General features: G+C 44.6%; 1 protein-coding gene across 1 annotated transcript in view; it reads left to right on the forward strand.

Moving 5' to 3' along the window:
• LOC115099805 (probable ATP-dependent DNA helicase HFM1) overlaps window positions 1-24,465 on the forward strand; it is a 451,200-nt gene that overhangs the window by 257,661 nt on the left and 169,074 nt on the right. Inside the window, exon 14 of the mRNA XM_029617654.1 lies at window positions 24,353-24,447. Coding sequence (XP_029473514.1) covers window positions 24,353-24,447 — 95 coding nt within the window. The remainder of the gene's footprint in view (window positions 1-24,352; window positions 24,448-24,465) is intronic.

Below are 24,465 nucleotides of genomic sequence, written 5' to 3' on the forward strand. Positions count from 1 at the left end.
ACACACATGGCAGGACACCGCCAGGATCGCTGCCTCTGGACCTTCCTCTAGGTGCACATGCACCCAAAGTCAACTTCTTTAAAGGGCTCACAGTGGGAAAAGCCTCTGGCGCCCTTGGATGAAATCATGATTCTTCGCCTTATAAAAGGGCTCTCCCGATGTTCCTTCATTGCTTCAGTGGTGGTTTAAATGAAGAGACCATCTATGGTAGAAAATATTTGGAGTTTTTTTTAGCATATAGGTGTGAGGATGTTTCCTGCCGCTGGCCAGGACAAGGGATTTTATATTTCCTATCCTTTTTATTTTTTGTCTAATAGAAAAATTCCTGTTTTGAGAAAACATGGGGAAAGCCTTTGAGTAACTTTGAAAGTACATCAAAAGAAGAGTGATGCTGAGTGACATCAACTATGCAACATTCTGTTTTCCTTTTAGGTCAATACTTGGAATGGAATGTCTTAAGTTTCTAGAGTATGTTAGTTATTTTAATATGTGTGGAAAGCTTTGTAGTCTGATTTTATTCCAGAAGCTGTGAGAGAGTTCTACTTCATCAGCTGTGAGAAAGCTTTCTATGACTGTGTAGTGAGAGTACACTGTGAGTTGGCAGAATAATATAGTTGAGCAGTCTCTGAAGCACTCCACTTACGGAGCCTAGTGGCAGGAATGATAGAGTTGTTCCTCTGTTCCTTTTTCATTTGCTTGTAGTCCCACTTTAGGGGTGTTTGACACTGAACAGGAAGGGCTTGTTGGAATGTAATGCCAGTGATTGTATTTATTTTCTGTGAGAGCAGGAAAGCAGGCTTGTGAGAAAGGATTTCTGCAAGTTCTCTCTGAAACAGACTTTAATGGTTTCAATATTTCTTTTAGAAAACTTTCTAAGCACATAGTCTTGTGTGATGTTTCCTATTAACTGTTTTTTCATAGGATGGAGCAAGAGGCCTGTGAAAGAGCGTGCTTATATTAGGTGTAGAGCCTGTCATGATTATAGAGTTCATAGTCATGATAGAAATAGGGTTTTTTTATGTTCTCCATATGTGTTGAGTTGTAATGTGACATTTTTTTATATTTTGAGGTAAATTTGTGATTTTGTATCAAATTTCAAAAGGAGAGAGTGTAGAGAGCTCTGTGGATTCCTACTAAGAGGAAAGTGAGACCAAGCCTAGAGTACTGTGTGCAGTTCTAGTCACCACAGATCAAAAAAGATATAGTTGAACTGGAAAAGGTACAGAGAATGCTACCAAAATTATAAGGGGGATGGAATACCTCCCCTATGAGGAAAGGCTAAATAGGTTATAGCTATTCAGCTTGGAGAAGAGATATATGATAGAGGTCTATAAAATCATCAGTGGAGTAGAATAGGTAGGGGCGCTCTCAAGCAGTGACCAAAATGGCTGCCTGAGCTCACAACTCCGTGAGACCTCACCACAACTTGCATCGAAAACCTATCGAAATGGATACATTTTGCCATCACGAACTGATCACTTCCTCTAGATATGGCTGTAGCCAAATTAGGGAAAATTGAAGCTGCCTTTGCAGCTGCTTCGGATTCCAAAAAACTAAACCAAATTCCGCCATCACCGGATAATCTCTCACAGCCAAAAACAATTGTGTCAGCCGAGCTTGTTTTGATGGAGCTTTTGAAGGAGATGATCCATCAACAGCAGGTCATCAACAGCAGGTCCACCTTTATGGAACTCCATCCCAGCTGACCTGAGACAAAAGGCTGAAAACTTGGCTTTTTAAAAAAGCCTTTCCAAGCCTTGATTGAAATCCTCACCCAACATCACAATTACTTTATCAAAAAATGGATTTAAACAAGAAACCACTAACTTCTCCGTCATCTCCATTACTGTGTTATTAATGTCACTTGCTATACAGTTATACTATATTGGAATCGATTCGGCTACTCTGTAAATATGACATTGGAATTGATTTTGCTACACTATAAATATTTTACTGCTCAGTTATCTCCCCCCTTTTTCTTTTCCAGATCCAAGTTATTTACTTCCCTGTTTTATTGTAACTATTTCACTCTCTTATCCATGCTCTTGTTACTGTGGTTTGAGTTCTCTCTACCTTACACACATTGTTAAATGTAAACCGGTTTGATATGACTCCTGTCATGAAAGCCGGTATAGCAAAATAAATAAATAAATAAATAAATATAGACTCTACAGCTGCGATAAGAGGTGATCTCCAAAGTATGTCATCTCAAATGGCCAACTTTCAAATGCGGCTAGAAGATCTGGGAATGCGGACCTCTTCTTTGACCATCACTACTGCGTCACTCCCGCGACTCACCCGCAATGTGGAGAAAATGCAGCAAGAGATCGAGGATCTCTCAAATCGGAATCGCTGCAATAACATTCATATCTTGTGCATTCTTGCTCAAATTAATCCCCTCGAGCTTGCAACTTAATTTTGAATACTCCTTCGAATTAGAAAGAGCACATAGAATACCATCGTGACCGCCCCGCACTGCCAAATATCCACTGCCTATTATTTTCAAAGTGCTCAGTTATCCGCAGGCATTGCTTATCTTAGCGGCAGTGAGGACTAAAGCTCCAATTCAGTACCAAGGTAATACTCTTCTTTTTGTCCCTGATCTGGCCAAAACAAAGGCGGGCAGGAGAAAGGCCTTCCTTGCCTTGCGACCGCGACTACAAGCTTTGGGAGCACATTATGGCTTATTATACCCAGCCCAAATGCGGGTTACCTGCCACAACCAGACTAAAATCTTTTTCAAACTTGAAGATTTGGAAGAGTTTGCATCCTCTGGAATAAAGACAATCAATAGGGATGTGAATCGTTTTTTGACGATTTAAAATATCGTCCGATATATTTTAAATCATCAAAAATCGTTAGGGCCACGATACAATACCAATTCCCCCGATTTATCGTTAAAAAATCGTAAATCGGGGGAAGGGGGAGGGCAGGAAAACCGGCACACTAAAACCCCCTAAAACCCACCCCCGACCCTTTAAATTAAATCCCCCACCCTCCCGAACCCCCCCCAAATGCTTTAAATTACCTGGGGATCCAGCGGTGGTCCAGAACGGCGGCGGTCCGGAACGGCCCCCTCAATTGAATCCTTTTGTCTTCAGCCGGCGCCATTTTGCAAAATGGCCGCCGCAAAATGGCGGCGGCCATAGACAAAAACGATTCGACGCAGGAGGTCGTTCCGGACCCCTGCTGGACTTTTGGCAAGTCTTGTGGGGGTCAGGAGGCCCCCCCAAGCTGGCCAAAAGTTTCTGGGAGTCCAGCGGGGTTCAGGAAGCGATTTCTTGCCGCGAATCGTTTTCCGTACGGAAAATGGCGCCGGCAGGAGATCGACTGCAGGAGGTCGTTCAGCGGCGGTCCGGAACCCCCGCTGAACGACCTCCTGCAGTCGATCTCCTGCCGGCGCCATTTTCCGTACGGAAAACGATTCGCGGCAAGAAATCGCTTCCTGAACCCCGCTGGACTCCCAGAAACTTTTGGCCAGCTTGGGGGGGCCTCCTGACCCCCACAAGACTTGCCAAAAGTCCAGCGGGGGTCCGGAACGACCTCCTGCGTCGAATCGTTTTTGTCTATGGCCGCCGCCATTTTGCGGCGGCCATTTTGCAAAATGGCGCCGGCTGAAGACAAAAGGATTCAATTGAGGGGGCCGTTCTGGACCGCCGCCGTTCTGGACCACCGCTGGATCCCCAGGTAATTTAAAGCATTGGGGGGGGTTCGGGAGGGGGGGGATTTAATTTAAAGGGTCGGGGGTGGGTTTTAGGGGGTTGGCTCACGATTTTAACGATTTTTCACGATATTTTTAAAACCCAAACGGCAACAATACGATTCCCTCCCCCTCCCAGCCGAAATCGATCGTTAAGACGATCGAGGACACGATTCACATCTCTAACAATCAATGGTTACTTGAAATTGATTTTTCTTTTTCTTATGATTCATGCCGGTTTCTTTTCAAGCTATGGATTATATGGAGGAGTTATATAATAGACAATCATAGTATGATGGGACAATCTACCTTCTTTCATATTTAATCCAGTTTTTTTTTGGTTTTTTTACTGCAGCATGCCAACGGTGAGGCACTCCTGTATTTTGAGACACCGCTCAATTTATCCTCAGTTTTTTCCTTGGAATGATGATTCTGTGAGGTTTTCTCTGAATGTTCTAAAGATATACTCTTCATGGTGATGGTCAGGGAGTCAATGGTCCACTCGAAGGCCCTATATATTTTTTTGACTACTTGGTGCTTTGCACTGTAAGGTCATATACCTTATTGTTTTTCTTTTTTTTAGCATCCTCAGTTCTTTATTCATGCTAGTTTTTTTATTTCCTTTTTCCCAGCATCTAGTGCTTTTTTCTCTATGCATCTCTACATCTTCCATCGCTACAGTTCCTTCATTTGTTTTCATTATGGACACAGCTACGTTTTTAAAGGCTGATCATTCTCCAAACCATAAACAATTGTTTTTCTTATGGCTTCATCACTAACTGCATTTACGCTAGTTTCCTTAAATGTAAATGGTTTCTCACACCCAATCAAAAGAAAAAAAATATTAACCTATTTTCAGTCACTACATACAGATATTGCTCTTCTTCAAGAGACCCACCTCTCCACAAGTGAATCGCTCAAACTACAGCAACACTGGGTTGGTCAAATTTATTTTAGTCCGGCCCTGCATAAAAAGAGAGGGTCAGCTATTCTGATACATAAGCGTCTGGGAACACAGGTTATACATCAATTGGCCGATCTAGAAGGATGCTGGAATCTCATACAATTTAATATCTCTTCTGAAATTTTCACTCTCCTCAATTTATATGCACCGAATATGGATGATCCAGAATTTTTTCATTCAGCATTTGCACAGCTCCTAACCATTGATTCATCTCAAAGTATCATAGGAGGAGACTTTAATCAACCAGTGGATCCTTTTCTGGACAAAAAACATCTATCAAACCAACGATATCTAAATCCACAATAGCTCTGAGACACTTGTGTACTACCTTTGGTCTGTCTGACTCATGGTACTATTGCCAGTGATTGTTCACTTTCTATTCTTTCCCCCACTCATCCTATTCCAGGATTGATTTCTTTTTAACATCCCACACCTTAATACAAAGAATACCAGAAGCGAAAATTTGTCTAATTCTAATCTCCAATCATGCGGCAGTACTCCTCATCTGTACCCTACAATCGGCTATTCCATCGGGTCAACAATGGCGTTTCAATTCCTCTCTATTGGTGGAGCCGGACTTCTCCAAACTACTTCAAAAAGAAAGTGGAAAAGAAGCGGATTGTCAAAGTCTTAACTTCAACTCAATGTCCAGTGACATCGAACTCAGAAATTCTTCAGGCCTTCCGGGTCTTTTATGCTTAATTATACCAATCAGAAGTCACGGTAACTCCGGATCTACTTCATACATTTTTCTCCACACTTTCACACCCCACATTGTCGGAATCGCAGATAGAGCTATTGGACAAGCCAGTAACCAAAAGTGAAATAAAGAAGGCTATCAATTCCCCTTCTACAGGAAAAGCACCGGGCCCCAATGGTTTCCCTTCGGACTTCTACCAAACGTTTCAAAAAGAGCTTCTCCCGCACCTGCTTACCTATTTTTCCTCGCTTCCTTCTCACCCTGCCGCTGCTTTACCCTTTACTGAAGCTTGTATTGTAGTGATTCCAAAGCCAGGTAGGGACGATACTAATGTAGCAAACTATAGACCCATATCCCTTTTAAACACCGATTATAACATTTTTGCAAAAATTTTAGCTACCAGACTGTCCCATCCCATCTGTTCTATTATTCATCCAGATCAATCGGGATTTATCAAACATTGATTAATAGCAAATAGTACCCGCCTTTTCCTGCACATTCATGAACAGGCACTTTCCATTCCCGAGCCTGTGGTTGTTGTGTCTTTGGATGCAGAAAAGACCTTCTACCAAGTCGAATGGCCTTTTCTGTTTGCAGTACTATAGTGGTTTGGTGTTGGTCCTACGTTTTTTTCTTGGATTCAACTCCTTTATAAGTCTCCTTCCGCTTTTTTATATATCAATAACTTGGCTTCTCCCTCATTTTCTCTGTTCAGAGGAACATGCTAAGGTTGCCCCTTATCCCCACTTTTGTTCAACCTAGCTCTAGAACCACTACTCCTGGCAATTCGCCAAACTCAGTCTATTGAAGGGGTAACTATAGGTTCTGAATCATATAAGTTATCTGCCTATGCTGACGATGTTCTCCTTTTTTTGACTAACCCTGCTATATCTCTCACAAACTTGTTTGATCTGATCTCTTCTTACTCTTCCCTATCGGGATATAAAATTAATTGGCACAAAACAGAGCTCCTTTCCTTGAGCTATTTAGGATCAATGATAGACCTCACCCGTTTGTCCTTGCAAAAAGTACCAAACAGGCTTAAATATCTAGGGATTAGATTTTTCACCGATCCCATGACTACGACCACCAATCGTGAAACTACAATATTACAACAATTAAGAGAAGCTACTTTGCGGTGGTCCCTTCTACACCTTTCCTGGTGGGGGAGACTTGAAACTATTAAGATGGTTTTAGCACCAAAAATTTCATTTACTTTCCTAAAGACTTTTATATGCAAGTGGATAGGATACTACAGAGATTCCTTTGACAAAATAAAAATTCTAAAATCACCCTTAGTAAATTGAAAGCCGCACGCCAATCCGGAGGGGTGAACTTTCCTGATTTTTATGCATACCATCAGGCATTTATTCTACAACAAAGGTTTCACTTCTTTAAGGCTGACTCTGTTTCCTCGAATCAACCCAGATAGTTGTCAATAGAAAAACATTTATTGGCCCCGTACCCCATTGACTGTTTCCCTGGCATGACCCTTCTCCTAGACAGGCTTCTAATCCCATCATACAAACATTTCATCGTGCCTTTTTGGAGCTTGAAGTTCTCCAACCACCTAACACTTATGCATGGAAGGCCTCTCGAATGGCCCCCATCTGGCACAACCCACTTATCAAGATAGGGGGAAACCCAGTAAATTGGCCAATTTGGCAGTCATCTGAAATTTGGACTCTCTCCTCTCTTCTCCAAGAACCTACATTGATGACATTTTCTGACATCCAAAATAAATTTGGACTCCCTAACTCTTAATTTTATGCTTGGCTACAGCTCCGAAGATTTTTAACCTTATCAAAACTTCGTGAGTTATTCTTAGACAAATCTCCTTACCTATTAGTCACATATCGGGGATATGGTCCAAAAGGTCATTTAGCAGTCCTCTTTTATAAACTGATAAAGGAACTTTCTTTCCGACATTCCCCTAAGCTTTTACATCCCATATGGACCTCTGAATTTATGCAGGTTCCATCCCTGGCTAATTGGACATACATTTGGAATGTGTCTACCCATATATCCTTATTCTCTAGCTTGACTCAAACCTCTTATTTTATATTACACAGGGCAATTTGTACGCCTTGGAAGCTATATAGAGCGGGATTGTTAACATCCCACGCTTGCTGGACCTGTTCAGCTCCTAATGCCTCCCTCAGCCACCTGCTTTTTTATTGTCCCTCTGTGCACACTTTTTGGGAACAAATATGGTCTGTGATATCTGATATTCTCAGCCTCCGTCATCCTATTACATATTCTTTGGTCATTTTTAAAGGAGCTGACTCTTCTTTGACTCTTCCTTTGCCCCAATGTAAGTTGGTGGATTTTCTTCTCACTGTGGGTCAACACAATGTTATGTCAAATTGGAAAAGGAGTATTTTGCTGTCTGACATCTATGGTGGAACTCTTTATGCCTTTATTGTAAATAAGAGAAAGCTATGGCTATCAAATATAACAGACTAGCAAAGTGGTCACAGGTGCGGAAGCCTTTAGTCCTTTTCTACTATCATGAGATGCCTATATACTTTTTCTTCTCTATCCCTTCTCCTCTCTTTTCCCCATTCTATTTCTTATAATCTTACTTCTCCCTTTTCCAACTTTGTTTTGGTTTGGATTTTTTTCTCCCACTTTTTGACACTTAGAGGGTCATTTACCAGACGGATCGCATGCGATAAGGGACGTTTCGCACACGAAAAGTCCCTTATCGCGTGCGATACCAAGATGGGGGTGGAGTCGGCCCCGGAAGAGGAGGAGTTGGGGCGTCACTGGGGCTGACTCCGCGAGGATGCCACGGACGACGAAAAGGTAAGGGCCTTTTCGCGTCCTATTTCGCGCCCAATAGCTACACCTTCTATGGTGGCGCTATTGGGTATGAAACCGGCAGCGATCGCACCGCAGCGGTGCGATCGCTGCCGGCTAGCGCAGGACCGCCCACCGTTTCAGCCCCCCGCCCCTCATTACCTAAAGTATCGCAGGCCTGCGATACTTTAGAAAATGAGGCCCTTAGTGTCTTAATATACAACAATGATTACTGGTTTTGTTCTCATATGCGGATGATGCTCATTGCTTTTGTCAATTGTATTGCACCTTTTTATGTCTTAAGAACATAAGAACATAAGAAAATGCCATACTGGGTCAGACCAAGGGTCCATCAAGCCCAGCATCCTGTTTCCAACAGTGGCCAATCCAGGCCATAAGAACCTGGCAAGTACCCAAAAACTAAGTCTATTCCATGTTACCATTGCTAATGGCAGTGGCTATTCTCTAAGTGAACTTAATAGTAGGTAATGGACTTCTCCTCCAAGAACTTATCCAATCCTTTTTTAAATACAGCTATACTAACTGCACTAACCACATCCTCTGGCAACAAATTCCAGAGTTTAATTGTGCGTTGAGTAAAAAAGAACTTTCTCCGATTAGTTTTAAATGTGCCCCATGCTAACTTCATGGAATGCCCCCTAGTCTTTCTACTATCCGAAAGAGTAAATAACTGATTCACATCTACCCGTTCTAGACCTCTCATGATTTTAAACACCTCTATCATATCCCCCCTCAGTCGTCTCTTCTCCAAGCTGAAAACTCCTAACCTCTTTAGTCTTTCCTCATAGGGGAGTTGTTCCATTCCCCTTATCATTTTGGTAGCCCTTCTCTGTACCTTCTCCATCGCAATTATATCTTTTTTAAGATGCGGCGACCAGAATTGTATACAGTATTCAAGGTGCGGTCTCACCATGGAGCGATATAGAGGCATTATGACATTTTCCATTTTATTTTCCGTTTTATTCACCGTTCCCTTTCTAATAATTCCCAACATTCTGTTTGCTTTTTTGACTGCCGCAGCACACTGTACCGACGATTTCAATGTGTTATCCACTATGACACCTAGATCTCTTTCTCTTGTATCAGGATACTTTTTTTTTTTCCTTTAATACAATAAAAAAAGATTTAAACTAAAAAAAAAAAATGTGAATTGATTATTCACTCTTTCAAGAAATATGAAAACTAGGATACACTCCATGAAGTTAATAAGTAGCACATTTAAAACAGATCAGACTAAATAATTTTTAACTCAGCAGACAAGCTCTAGAATTCATTGCCAAGGATGTGGTAAAGACAGCCTAGTTGGGTTTAAGAAAGGTTTGGGCAAGTGTTTATTTATTTATTTATTTAAAGTTTTTCTATACCGGCATTCATGATACAATCACATCATTCCGGTTTACAGATAACAGGGGGTGTGAAAAACAAACAGAACATTGAACATGTGCATAGAACCATAAAGTTACATTACAAGGAATATCTAACTGGGGGAGGAAAGAGAGATGAACTGAGCAGTTTTAAGATTAATTATTTACATAATAATTACATAATAATAATAAGTGTTGCGACTGGCCACGGGTTCCATTTCTGGCCCCCCTTATCTACTCACCGCGGCCCTGTCGGCTTCCCTCAGCTGCGCAGCGCAGCGGGGACACCGTCACCGCCCATCTCCAGGTCCTATCTCACGCCCCATTTGCCGTCGCCGAGTTCCCTTCTCTTCGGGGACTTCCCTAGTGCGCGCGTGCCTCTCTGCGGGATTTAAAGGGGCCGCGGCGTGCTAGGGCTGCCAGGCCTCCCCAGTTAACGTCATCCTTACAGCCCTATTTAAGACAAGCTCTGACAGCCAGAGCTTACCTTTGCAACTAATTTCCTTCTTAGTTGCCTAGGCTCCTTTCAAGCTGATTCCGGATTCAAGTGGACTACTTCCTATCCTGACCGCCATCTGCCCGACTACGTTGTCTTCTCCAAACCTGACCTCTGTCTGTCCTTTGACTACTCCTGATTGCTGCCCGGACCTGACCTCGGCTTGTACCCTGACTACTCCTGACCGCTGCCTGGATTTGACCTCTTGCCTGTTCATCGACCACGCCTGACTAGTGCCTGCAACTTGACCTCTGCCTGGCCTGACTACTCCCAGACTAACCACAGATACTGATCCCTGCTTCGGCTGACCATTCTGGACTGATACTCTGGCATTGAACTTCACTATCCACTCGGACACCCTCTTCTGACCTCCTGCGACCTCTGGACATTCTTGCCTGAACTCTGACCGCGCACCCTTGTTTGTGGTGGGCACTCCCCTATGCTTCCTCTCTCGGAGACCCTGCGAGGCCCACCTAAGATCAGGCAGCCCGGGTAACCAAGGGCTCAACCTGAGGGAACCCCGGGTTGCTATTGGCAAAACTCCAGCTAGCCTCTGTATCCTCCTGTGCTCCGCCTCCTGGTGGCAGGCGCTCTCCAGGTCCAACCAGAGGGCTGTACCAATCCTGCACCAGGCCAAGGGTCCACCTCCAGCACAACAGCAAGTCCCTGGAGGAGAAGTCTATAAACTGTTATTAACCAGATAGACTTGGGGGAAAGCCACTACTTATCCCTGGGTGTTAGCAGCATGGGATCTATCTTCTGTTTGGGATCCTGCCAGATACTTGTGACCTTGATTGGCTTAATGGACCTTGGTCTGCCCCAGTATGGCAATTGTTATGTTCTTATGCTATGCTCTAATATTTTATCATTATGGGGGAATCTGAGATGGTGAGCTCCTAGCTTATAAAACTTCTACCACAATCTTAGTTTCTAGAATCTATAGCTAACCCTCATATGGAAGACATAAGAACATAAGAAATTGCCATGCTGGGTCAGACCAAGGGTCGATCAAGCCCAGCATCCTGTTTCCAACAGAGGCCAAACCAAGCCAAAAGAACCTGGCAATTACCCAAACACCAAGAAGATCCCATGCCACTGATGCAATTAATAGCAGTTGCTATTCCCTAAGTAAACTTGATTAATAGCCATTAATGGACTTCTCCAAGAACTTACCCAAACCTTTTTTGAACCCAGCTACACTAACTACCACTAACCACATCCTCTGGCAACAAATTCCAGAGCTTAATTGTGCATTGAGTGAAAAAGAATTTTCTCCGATTAGTCTTAAATGTGCTACTTGCTAACTTCATGAAATGCCCCCTAGTCCTTCTATTATCCGAAAGTGTAAATACCCGATTCACATCTACTCATTCAAGACCTCTCATGATCTTAAAGACCTCTATCATATCCCCACCTCAGCTGTCTCTTCTCCAAGCTGAACAGCCCTAACTTCTTCAGCCTTTCCTCATAGGGGGGCTGTTCCATCCCCTTTATCATTTTGGTTGCCCTTCTCTGTATCTTCTCCATTGCAACTATATCCTTTTTGAGATGCGGCGACCAGAATTGTACACAGTATTCAAGGTGCGGTATCACCATGGAGTGATATAGAGGCATTATGACATTTTCCATTTTATTAACCATTCCCTTCCTAATAATTCCTAACATTCTGTTTGCTTTTTTGACTGCTGCAGCACGCTGAGCCAACAATTTTAAAGTATTATCCACTATGATGCCTAGACCTTTTTCCTGGGTAGTAGCTCCTAATATGGAATCTAACATCGTGTAACTACAGCAAGGGTTATTTTTCTCTATATGCAACACCTTGCACTTGTCCACATTAAATTTCATCTGCCATTTGAATACCCAATGTTCCATTCTTGCAAGGTCCTCCTGTAATGTATCACAATCCGCTTGTGATTTAACTACTCTGAATAATTTTGTATCATCCGCAAATTTGATAACCTCACTTGTCGTATTCCTTTCCAGATTATTTAAATATATATTGAAAAGCACCGGTCCAAGTACAGATCCCTGAGGCACTCCACTGTTTACCCTTTTCCACTGAGAAAATTGTCCATTTAATCCTACTCTCTGTTTCCTGTCTTTTAACCAGTTTGTAATCTACAAAAGGACATCGCCTCCTATCCCATGACTTTTTAGTTTTCTTAGAAGCCTCTCATGAAGGACTTTGTTAAATGCCTTCTGAAAATCCAAATACACTACATCTACCGGTTCACCTTTATCCACATGTTTATTAACCCCTTCAAAAAAATGAAGCAGATTTGTTAGGCAAGACTTCCCTTAGGTAAATCCATGTTGACTGTCTTCAATTAAATCATGTCTTTCTATATGCTCTACGATTTTGATCTTTAGAATACTTTCCACTATTTTTCCTGGCACTCAAGTCAGGCTCACTGGACTATAGTTACCGGGATCGCCCCTGGATCCCTTTTTAAATATTGGGGTTACATTGGCCACCCTCCAGTCTTCAAGTACAATGGATGATTTTAATGATAGGTTACAAATTTTAACTAATTGATCAGAAATTTCATTTTTGTGTTCCTTCAGTACCCTAGGATGCATACCATCCGGTCCAGGTGATTTGCATGTCTTGTTGCTGCTTCAGTATGGTTTATTTTCTATGGAAAGACCTTTGGGACTCTGGGATTGAAATCTGGGTGAAGTAAATAAGACAGTGTATCTATGAGATAGTGTCCTTAGTGTTCCCCTATTTACCTGTGTAGGACCAGGCTAGACCCCTGGTCCACCTTAAATCCACTAAGGAGAGTATGCTTTGTGGACAGGATCCTGCAGGGCAAGTGTAGCTCAAGGGGAGAAACCAGAGACTGGGGAATAAGATCTGGGATAACCAGACAAGGCCCGGATCTCCAGAAGAAAAGCAGCTCCTGCAATGTAACATTGTCCAAACACTGAGCTGAGCTGAGATGAAGCTGAACTGTGAGTACTGAGGGAAGCAGTACTGAACTATGAGTACAAAGAGTACACTGTTCTGAAGGGAACATAGTCTACTGTTGTGCATGTGTGAAGCTATAATAAAGACATAGTGGTAGATTTTCAAAGGGTTACGTGTGTAGGTTATGCGCGTAACCCCCGAAAACCTATCCCAAACCCCCCCTGCGCACGCCGAGTCTATCTTGAATAGGCTCAGCGGTGCACGCAAGCCCCGGGACGTGCGTAAGTCCCGGGGCTTTCCTGGGGGGTGTGTCGGGGGCGTGTCCTGGCGGCGCTTCATCCGGGGGTGTTCCGGGGCGGGGCCGCAGGCATGGTTCCAGCCCAGGGGCGTTCCATGGGCATGGCCGCAGCCTCCAGACCAACCCCCGGACCGGAACATGGCGCCCCGGCAGCTGGCCCATGCCCTCGAGTTACGCCTGCCTCAAGCAGGCGTAACTTCTGGAATAAAGGTAGGAGGGGTTTAGATAGGGCTGGGGGGGGGGGAGTTAGGTAGGGGAAGGGAGGGGATGGTAAGGGGAGGCGGAAGGAAAGTTCCCTCTGAGGCTGCTCCGTTTTCGGAGCAGCCTCGGAGGGAACGGAGGCAAAGGCTGCCGATTTTGCTCAGCCTTGCGCGTGCTGATCCCGGATTTTAACAGATATGCGCGGCTACGTGCGTATCTATTAAAATCCCATGTACTCTTGTTTGCACCTGGTGCGCGAAGAAAAGTACACATGTGCGTAATTTTGTAAAATCTACCCCATACTGTTTTAAGCAAGGCTGGAATCAGACTAGTTTGTCTCCAGGCCTGTGGGAATTACTGCCCGTTCCCACAGTGTCTTTCCCTATTTTTGCCATATTTATTCGAAACCTTTTATTAGGAAGAGGAAGTTTTTTACCCTTCTTTCCTCTGTGTTTTGGTTTTCCTTTTCTTAAGATTTTATTTTTGTTAGTTGTCTTAGTACCTTAGGGCTGAGTTACTCAGCTTTACTATCTGTAGGATGTGATATCTCTCACAGAGAGAGAATGAAAGGACCATCAATGTCCTTATGGAGGAATGAATTATTCATTCCCAGGGAGAAGAAGGGGAAGTAGTTGTAGGAAGGTCTGTGGCACCTATTCGATATATTTACTATTATGTCATTGAAATCAAGAGAGAAGAGGAGGAGTCTGGAGGTGTCATTCAAGTACAACACAAGGAAAGAGGAGAATATGGAGTAACTGGACAAAAGATATGAAAAATGAGACTTCGCACTAACGCATCTTAATTGGTTTAAAATACTATCCACCAGTTATTGGGAGGAAGCTGGACAATTACCCCAATGATTGGAAAGGAAAATCTAAATCTAAATAAAATCACCGCCTTGAACCTTGCCCATTCAAATTTAAAAAGAAACTAAAAACATGGTTATTTAAACAGGTCTACCCTGACTAACCTCCTCGCCCCATCCATCTGAAATCAGCCATGTATATTGAATTTCTGCCATGTATACTGTATATTGTTTCGAACTCTTGCATATGGCACCGAACCCTTGTATATAGTTGTTTTCTGCTTGTTGTTACACACATTGTTAATTCTTTACAGCTATGCCTGTTTCTGGCAATTTTATTGACCTGTTTTGTTCCTCTATTTTTCCACCTTGGCCTCTTCATTCCTTTTGTTCTATGTATTTCCCATCCTTTTTGTTGAATGTAAACCGCATGATGTGCCCACTAATGCCGGTATAAAAAAGTTCTTAAATAAATAAAATAAAATAAATCAGCTTTAAGCACAGAATAAGCAAGGTCACAAATTTATTGGAAATAAGAAGCTGTAAAATCAACATTTATTTATTTTTATATTCTGCTTTTTGGTACTTCAAAGTGTACATCAAAGCGGATTACATTCAGGTACTATAGGTATTTCCCTAACCCCACAGGGCTTATAATCTAATTTGTACCTGAGGCAACGGACAATAAAATGATTTGCCCATAGTCACAAGGAACAACAAAGGGATTTGAATCCTGGTCATATAGCCCACTGCTCTAACCACTAGGCTTCTCCTCCCCTCCATCTAGAGCTGAAAGGAATCTGTTCATTAAATTTTCCATTTTTAAATCAGTATAAGTTTGAGTTAGAAACCTCATCAGCTTAGTGCTGTTTACAGTAGACTTTGAAGCTTTGTAAAGAATTGAACAATGCACAAGGCCTGGAAGAGAATCTTTCCCCCAATAGGGAATGCTGGATGCTCAGATTGTATTAATATCAGAAAAGGACTTTACCAACTTAACCCTTATTTGGGGTGTGGACCTTGGGCTCCTGCAATGGGATGCTAGCCCAGGGGTTACAAAAAGATGCTCCCAGCCCAACATTCAACTTTTAAGCTCCAAAAAAGCCTTCCTTGAAATTCAGGTCAGGAAACATACTAACCCTCTCACCCAAAAACAGGGAAGATGTATACTTAAAGATATGTTTCTGTAACGTTTGCTAGTCGTGGTACGCTGCTGCCACTGGCTACACTTGCCCCCGCAGACCCAGAATGCCACCGCCAGACCCAGAATGGCGGTGGCATTCTGGCTACACTTACCCCCGCAGACCCAGAATGCCACTCACTGGCTACACTTACCCCCGCAGACCCAGAATGCCACCGCCAGACCCAGAATGGCCCCTCTTTAAGTGCACGTATGGGGCACACACTGAATCTATACACCCCACTATGGGATCGGCAGCTCGGATGCTTTCTGATGATATCAACACAGCTGGGTATTTAATCCCCAACCGCTCTTTAAGTAAATGCCTCTGCAATGGGTCTCCTGCCTAGCCAGCAGATTGAGTCGCCATGTCCAGCCTTGCCTCATCCAGCCTGTCCAATTTACCTCATCCAGCCTTGCCCTGTTCTTGCCCTTGCCCCTGTCTCTGTTGCCTCCCCCTGTCCACCTGCCTTGTCCTTGGAGTCTTGTCCTGTCCGTGTTGACCTATCTTGTCCCTCTGTGTCTTGTCAGACTTGGCCTGATTCTTCAGTTCTGATCTCAGCCACGGCCTTGACTACTCCCTTGCAATCCACTTGGATCTGACCCTGCCTTATACCCTGACTTAATCTTGCTTGCAGAGGATTTCTAAGTTCAATAAATTCCATGGGGGCGGATTTTAAAAGGAGCGCGAATAGGCCTACTTTTGTTTGCGCTCCAGGCGCAAACAAAAGTACGCTGGATTTTAGTAGATACGCGCTCCGCGCGTATCTACTAAAATCCCTCCGAGGTCGCTCCGAAATCGGAGCGGCCTCGGAGGGAATCCTCTAACACCCTCCCCTCACCTTCCCCTCCCTTCCTCTACCTAACCCACTCGCCCGGCCCTGTCTATACCCCCCCCTTACCTTTGTTGGGGGATTTACGCCTCCCAGAGGGAGGCGTAAATCCCCGCGCGCCAGCGGGCCTCCTGCGCGCCGGGCCGCGACCTGGGGGCGGGTACGGAGGGCGCGGCCACGCCCCCGGACCGCCCCGGGCCGTAGCCACGCCCCCGGACCCGCCCCCAAAACGCTGCTGACACGCCCCGAAAACGCCACGACGACCAGGACCGCCCCCCCGACACGCCCCCGACACGCCCCCCTCGGAGAACCCCGGGACTTACGCGAGTCCCGGGGCTCTGCGCGCGCCGGTAGGCCTATGTAAAATAGGCTTACCGGCGCGCAGGGCCCTGCTCGCCTAAATCCGCCTGGTTTTGGGCGGATTTAGGCGAGCAGGGCTCTGAAAATCCGCCCCACGCTGTTTATCTACTATGAATTAACCAGTGATCCACTTCTCATAAACAGTTGTTTGGCTAATACATCAGAATAATTCATACCCAATTACAGTAAGCCTGGAAATCATCAATATATATTGTATAACAAATGCCCATTTTACTAATCAGTTGAGCAAGAGGCTCAACTGCAAATTCCATTATTGAGACAACTTGTCTCTCCAACATACACAGCTTTGTTTCCAGAGGAAGGAAGCAAACCAGGCAAAGGTTGAACTTTTGACATCTAAGAACTCTAGATGTGTTAACAGAATCTTATTATCCACTGTGTCAAATGCTGTTGATAAATCTAAAGTAATTAGGATACATTCTTGGCCCTCATCTAAGGCTCTATGAAGATCATTCACTAAAAACTGTAAATTAAGCTCTGCACTAAAATAAGTTTGGATGCTGAATTGCCCAGGTGCCAAGATAACATCTTTTAATATGTTAACCAATTGAATTGTCCTGTTACAAGTAAGCAACTTTGCTTGACACGCCAAAATGAGTATCAAATTTGTGCTCTTTATGGTTAGCTTACAGTGTGTATAGACTTCACCATGAATATTAAAGGATACTAAGTTTATTAAATATGTGTGCCTGAATAATGGATCTGTATGCAAAACTGTTAATGCATATGAACAGGATAGGTCCAGATAATGTAGATTTGTAATTGTGAGAAAGAGGTGTAAAGGAGAAGAGGAGCGGTCAGTGAGATATGGTTAGTGTGTTGAGACACATGCAATATTTAGGGTGTAGCAAAACCACTTTTCAACAGATAAGTGCCATGATATTCTATGGCCATCATAGTATTGTCTCATTAAAAGCTGAGAGAAATGGCTCCAAATGGGACTTTTTTGCATCTCTTTCCTGAGACGTGTGTCAGATTCCATGTCAATGGAATTATAGGAAATAACGTGGCACAGACTGGTTGCCATGGAGGAAAAGAAAACACATTCTCACAGGACAAGCAGGATGGTAGTCCTCACAAATGGGTGACATCGAGGATGGAGCCCTGTACGGAAAACTTTTCTGTCAAAGTTTCAACAAGCTTTGACTGACACTGGCACACTGGGTGCACTGAGCATGCCCAGCCTGCAATTATCCCTGTGAGCCACAGGTGTCTCCCTCAGTCTTCTTTTTTCCGCTCTTCAGTCAGCATAGCGGTTGGAGCTCTGTGAGGATTTTTTTAACTAATTACCTCATGGAAACACTTAACGTTTCACTTCAAAAAACACTTTTCCCTGCACAGGTCTCCCTCCGCGTACGTTTTTACGACGCTCGGTGAGTACTAATTCTTATTTTTCGGTCGGTTCCTGTCACTATCTTAAGGCTGTTAACTGACTGAAGCCTTCCCTTCCCCCATTTTTCAGTTAGCTTTAAACAGCTTGCGAGTATCTCTGTGACACTCTGCTTGCTTATGCTAGTGGGGTAGGGATTTTTTCCTTAACTTTAGGACTTCTGTAGCTTCAAGTCCTTCGTTCCCTGGTACCCTCACGCAGTCGATACCCTATCGCTACACCGGGACCCTCCTAAACCGCCCTGGGCTTTTATATGTCATCAGCGCCCCTCCCCCCACGGTGCCCTGATGCCTTTATCCATGTTTTTTGCTTTTCAGTGCTACCAGGCTTTTTCCTCCTACGCACTGTTTTTTCCCTTGGGCTTCCTCGGTGCCGTCCCTACCCGGATGCATGCCATTGACGCACACGCTGTTAGTCACTGCCATGCATACTCGGGTCGCCGCCACCGCTGCCCGAGACACTTTTTAACGATCCTAGGGTCACTTCATCGATGCCACCCCCCCTTTTGGGGATGCCATCGATGCCCCATCCTCCCCACCGATGTCCAGCCCTTTTCCATCGGTGGGCATCGGTGCCACATCGATTCGTCGGTGGGCATCGATGCCGGATGGTCCCCATCGGTGGACATCGGTGCCGGATGGTCCCCATCGATGGACATCGGTGCCGGATGGCTTGTCCGTCGATGGCATTGGTGCCGGATGGCCGTCCGTCGATGGCATCGGTGCCGGGTCCTTTTGCATCGATGGACACCGATGCCCAGGTGTTTCATCCATGGGCATCTATGTTAGAATGCATCCATCGAGGGCAGTCGATGCCAGGCTGCTCCCATCGGTGAAATTCGATGCCCAGGTGGGGTCCCATCGGTGGGTATCCATGCCGGCTCGATTCCGTGGATGGGCGTTGATGCCAATGCCAGCCTTATGGCTGGCATCGATGCCCATGCCGATTCCAGGACTGGCGTTGATGCCGGGATGGAATTCATCGACTGGGAGATCCATGCCATCGATTCCATACGTGTCCATATCGATGCCACCGACACACGTGTCTGGGGCACCGATGCCATGTACACTTGGAAATCTGAGTCTGTCCAAATCGATACCGTCAACGTCTGTGGCCCTATAGTTGATGCCCGTGGCCATGCCACAAACGGCATAAATGCCCGCCTCCATGCATCGATGCCCTCGACACCTCCGTTTTCCTTCGGTGTCCTTGACGCCCTATTGATTCGACTTCGACTCAGTCGATGCCGGTATCTTTTTCAATAACGGCAATGTTTTTCGATTATTCGATTCCACATCGTTTCAAAGATACCTATGCCACTGCTGTCAGTGCCCGTCACTGTCATCATTCTCCTGGCCAGTCATCGACGATTTTTCATACCCATTTTGATGATATCCTCGAAGCCCCTTAGGTTGCCTTCAATATCGTCAATACCGACATAGCACCGCCACATAATACCCTCGCCTCCTCACATTGCTCCACGCTTTGGGTTCTTTTTTAAGCCCCGTATTAGCTTAAGACACTCCATTGTGTCAGGAGCAGAGCAGGCGTGCTGACAGTTCGTCATCGATCGCCTTCCAGGACGACGAGGGCTTCCATCTCGGCGCTGGGGAAAGACCGGGCCGAGCACCGTGGCACCCATCATCGCCGACATCGTGATCGTCCGCCGCTGACGCCATCCAGCACATCGGTGCCATCCTTCTCCAGGCTGGACAACGCTCGGGCAGAGCGACATCACCACTGCCATCAGCACTGTTCCTACAGTTTTGGCAGTCCTTGGTGATCCAGAACTTCCGGATCCAGGTCCGACAGCTTCTGCATTGGCGTCACGACACATCGAGCCGCTGTGACGAGGGAAGGGAACATGAGTTCCGTTAGGGCTCCTCTGTTCCTGGCGTGCCCCACCGTCAAGTGGTGTGGGACTATGGCCATCTGTTACACTTAGCAGTCTAAACGCCACTCACGCCTGGCCTGTCTCCTCTGTACCTGTGCCACCATACCGGGTTTCAGAGCGAGATGGACGTTTACGTCCCCGGCCTTACCCTCGAGGACTCCGGAGACCGTCGGGGTCAACAATCTTCACCGGCTCGTCTTGCGGCGATCCACGTCGGATGGTAAGTACCCGCTTCGGCGGCATTCCCATAGAGTTGTGTTCTCCCATTCGGACCGTGGTTCGAAAAGTTCTGGGTCATGTGCCTTTTAGAACTGTATTAGTGTCACATATCACTATGTTAGCTATGTTAGCCACAATATCAGGAGAACCCCTCTATCTTCTTGGGATTGCAGCAGGGCTTCTTCTCTTGTCAGTAACAAGTCCCTGTGCCGACCAATGCTCTGACTCTTGGTTCCCTCCCAACCAAGGTCCAGCTGCATTGGCTGATCTGCTAAACATGAGATTCAGCAACCATTGCCCCATGTACAAGTCCACCTTGAGGCCTGGCCACAGGTCTCAGTGTCTCCTTGTACAGCATACAGAAATGCGGGTACCACTTACCGCTCACACACCTGCAGGAGCCTACATGATATCCTCCATTGGGACACCTCCTGGTCTCCCATCTGGTCAGATATCAGAGCGGCCACCCCACCTTGTACCAAAGTCCCGGTACACTCCCCCAGGCGCTACGAAGTGCAGAGGGGAGAAGGGAGGGGGTTGGGGAGTTTTAATTGCACTATTCTTTCTTTTAACAGAAAATAGTTACTCTCCGCACATCCTGGACCTAAGAAAATCCAACTTTCTTTAGACGTCACAGGTACAATGGTATCTTTGGTTACCATCACTCCATACTGCAGTAAGTACATTATTTTAATGTTTCTATGTGCTTTATGGTGAGTCAACATTACAACCCCAAGCTCTGCCGCCGGCACCAGCTTCGGTAAGTGAACTGTCTCTTGCATCACTGTTGGTGAATGCTGTTTTCTCTGCGGAGTGTAACATCATTCACTTTCCTTGCATAGACTACTGCTAACCACTTTCAGTACATGCAAGGAGCTCTCACTTTTTTCAGGACTCACTATACATTTACTAACTGGGATTACTGTCACTGCCATAAATCCCTTCTGTAACACTTCTGGACACCACAGTCTTAAGACCCTCTTGTCCAGCATGCGCACAGACATTCTGATACATTGTTATATGTCCCTGCGCATATTTTCCATAACCTCAACCTTTCAACTTTTCATGGTTGGGCTATGGGGTTTCTTCCCACTATGCATTTTTCTCATAATTCAAAACTGCTATGGGTTATATTCAGTGACATTCTATACTCAATGGACCTAAGTGGTTTCATTGCTTTCGTCCCTGATTCTTATCCCAGTTCGAACTAGGACCTAGTCTCCTTCGACTCATGCTCGCAATTCCTTAGGGTTATAAAGTTTCTCCTGAAAGCTGTCAACCCATTATGCATCTATTGCACTCCAGCATAGTTTCTCATAAACTTCCTGGACGTTGCACCCATGAGTTATGCCCTTATGCCTTCCAATACTGCTTTTGCAACAATTCTTTGTGCATACAGACAGACAGCATAGGGACAATGTGCTTTCCAACTCATAAGCACGCACAACCTCTTAGCTGCTCTGCTAGACAGCTGCGCAGCTCTACCCTTGGCCCTTGTTCACTTCATGCGTCCTTGGGCCACATATCTAAGAGATTTAATGAACGCTCTATCTGACCTTCTCCACGTAGGTTCTATCCTCTCGAATGGTCTCAATTACATGTGTACAGGGCAAATCTTTTAACGCTGAGTTTAACTAAACTTTCCTCTGCGTCTGCATCATTCCATACGATGCACAGGTTCTGCTCCCTACACATGTTTCCTATGCGTTCCCTTAGATGCCTTTTCTTCCATCAAAGACCTCTTCAATATATCTCTTCTGCTGCCTCTCGTAGCCAGCATTCTTCTAATGTTGAACTGGGATGGGGTTCAGTATTCTTTTCCCCACTCCCTGACTGAGATCAGTATGCTGCCCATACTTCTCAATCCATCATATCAGTAACCTTTTATTCCCTCACCAGTCAGTCCCAAATCATAGACTTACTGATGTTCTTAGGTTCTGGTAGCGTCACAAAACCTTCTAAACATAAATCTTGCCGTTTAATATGGCAGGCTTTACCTCCTGACGCTAAAAAAAAAGAGGTATTACCCCTTTTACTTTTCCACCATTTTTTCTTACTCCCTCAGATTCTGTTCTCCAGACATCCTCCACATAGATACACCTTTCTCTTAGGAGGTGTATCGTTTTGGGAGTTGGGTTCCCGTTTTCGGTAATCCTCTCTGAGTCGGCTTACCATGGATTATCCACTGATCAAGCCGCCTCTATTTCTCTAATCACGGAATGAACATATATATTCTCCTTATAAGTCTCATACATTCTACGTTTGAGCCTTTCCATTCCTCTCTTCCACAGTTTGGCAAGGGAACTTCTTTCCCTCTTAATGTCATTCCTGCCAGCAGGGTCCGTGAGTTATGCACTCTTTCCATACTCACCTGACTCCGTTCCTCTGCCACTGAGTAGTTCTACGCATTCAACTTTCTATCCTTTTCAGGTAGATGTTGTATCTCCTTTCCTCAGGAAATACTCTATTAATTTTTCCTAACCTCTCTCTCTCGCCCTAGGGAGAGACTGGGTTTTCCACATTCCTGGACAGTAATGCTGCGCTTACATTCTATCTACATTGCACTGCATTCCATGTGAATTCCACTTGACTCTTTCCTTCATGCAAGAGTCAAGCTGCTACTTCCAGTGGCCACACAGACCTAATCCTTCTGATTAAGTGGTCTATATTTCCTTTCCTACCAACAAGCAGACATTTCACTACAACACTGTGGGTATCCACATACTGTTGTGTCCGTCTTAGCCTTAACAGCTTCCCTTTGGTTACTGCTGCTTGTACTTTTTTATCAGGTTGCAGCCTGGAGTCCTCTCCATACCTTCGCAGCCTATTATTGCTTACATTTGACTAGCCGGCATGCTCCATGTTTGGCCAGTCCGCCTACTCTTACTTTTTTCAATTCACTACCCAACATCCTTCCACGAACCCATTATGGTGTTGCGGATGCCCTCCGTTCCCATTTCCACCTCAGTCGTTACGCCTTTGCGCATCTGCGGTGTATCTGGTGCATTCCCCGGGCATCCTCAGCTCGGTACTCACCCATTTGTGAGGACTACCATCCTGCTTGTCCTGTGAGAAAGCAAATGTTGCTTACCTGATGTAACAGGTGTTCTCACAGGACAGCAGGATGTTAGTCCTCACGAAACCCGCCCGCCACCCCCGCGGAGTTGGGTCTGTATACTTTTATTTTAGTTTCGCTTGCGCTTTTTAGCTATAAGACGAGACTGAGGGAGACACCTGTGGCTCACAGGGATAATTGCAGGCTGGGCATGCTCAGTGCACCCAGTGTGCCAGTGTCAGTCAAAGCTTGTTGAAACTTTGACAGAAAAGTTTTCCGTACAGGGCTCCATCCTCGATGTCACCCATTTGTGAGGACTAACATCCTGCTGTCCTGTGAGAACACCTGTTACATCAGGTAAGCAATATTTGCTAAATACATTTTCATCCTATATAAAATCATGAGAGCTACAATAGCAAAAGAGTGGCTGACCAGATTTGCTCCTGCTCTGAAAAGGAGTAAATATGTTTGGTGTAGAGGCCTTTAGCGATGGGAGCAAAGGTAGAGAGGAGCCTAATAGTAGAACATATAGGCAAGCTCTGTTTCCTGCTCACACCAAATTTTTTTATTTACACCTTTCTGAATAAGTTATGGAGTGTTTGAAAACCCACCTACCAAAGAGTGAATTGATGACCTGTAATTGATTACCAAAATGCATAACCACTAGCAAGTAGAAAGAACTTTTTTTTTTAAAATAAAAGTTTGGCCTATGTCTCACTCAGATGAAATAAAAAGCACCAAGGAAAGAATGAGAAGTAGAATTTAAATGTATAAATAGGACACAGATTACTTTGTACTGGAAAACTGACATGTTTATATTAATAAGCTCAAAATACAAATTTAATTTGTACAAACTCTTTTTTTTAAAGTTTAATGCACTTGTCTTTGACCAGGCAGACTGAACTAAAATTAAATGAGCAATGAATTTGAATTAGGTCTTCAATTCATGGATAGCATTTGAATATTTTCAATTCTTGACTTTTTTCTGCTCATGAAAAGATACTGATGTGATGGAATTTTGCATTCTTTTAAAAGAATGACTCTAATAGTAATATATTTTTCTTTTGTTAAAAATCTGTAGTTTACATTAGAAGAAGAAATGACCTTTACTATAAAATGTGTTTCTTTTCAGTTTGACACTACAGCTACAGCAGTCATTATGACCAGGCTAAGTACAAGAGAGAAATATGTACAGATGTTAAATGGTGCAGATACTATAGAAAGCAGGTAACTATATGTACAAAA

Source organism: Rhinatrema bivittatum, chromosome 10 (assembly GCF_901001135.1).
Source record: "Rhinatrema bivittatum chromosome 10, aRhiBiv1.1, whole genome shotgun sequence".
Classification (NCBI taxonomy): Eukaryota; Metazoa; Chordata; class Amphibia; order Gymnophiona; family Rhinatrematidae; genus Rhinatrema; species Rhinatrema bivittatum.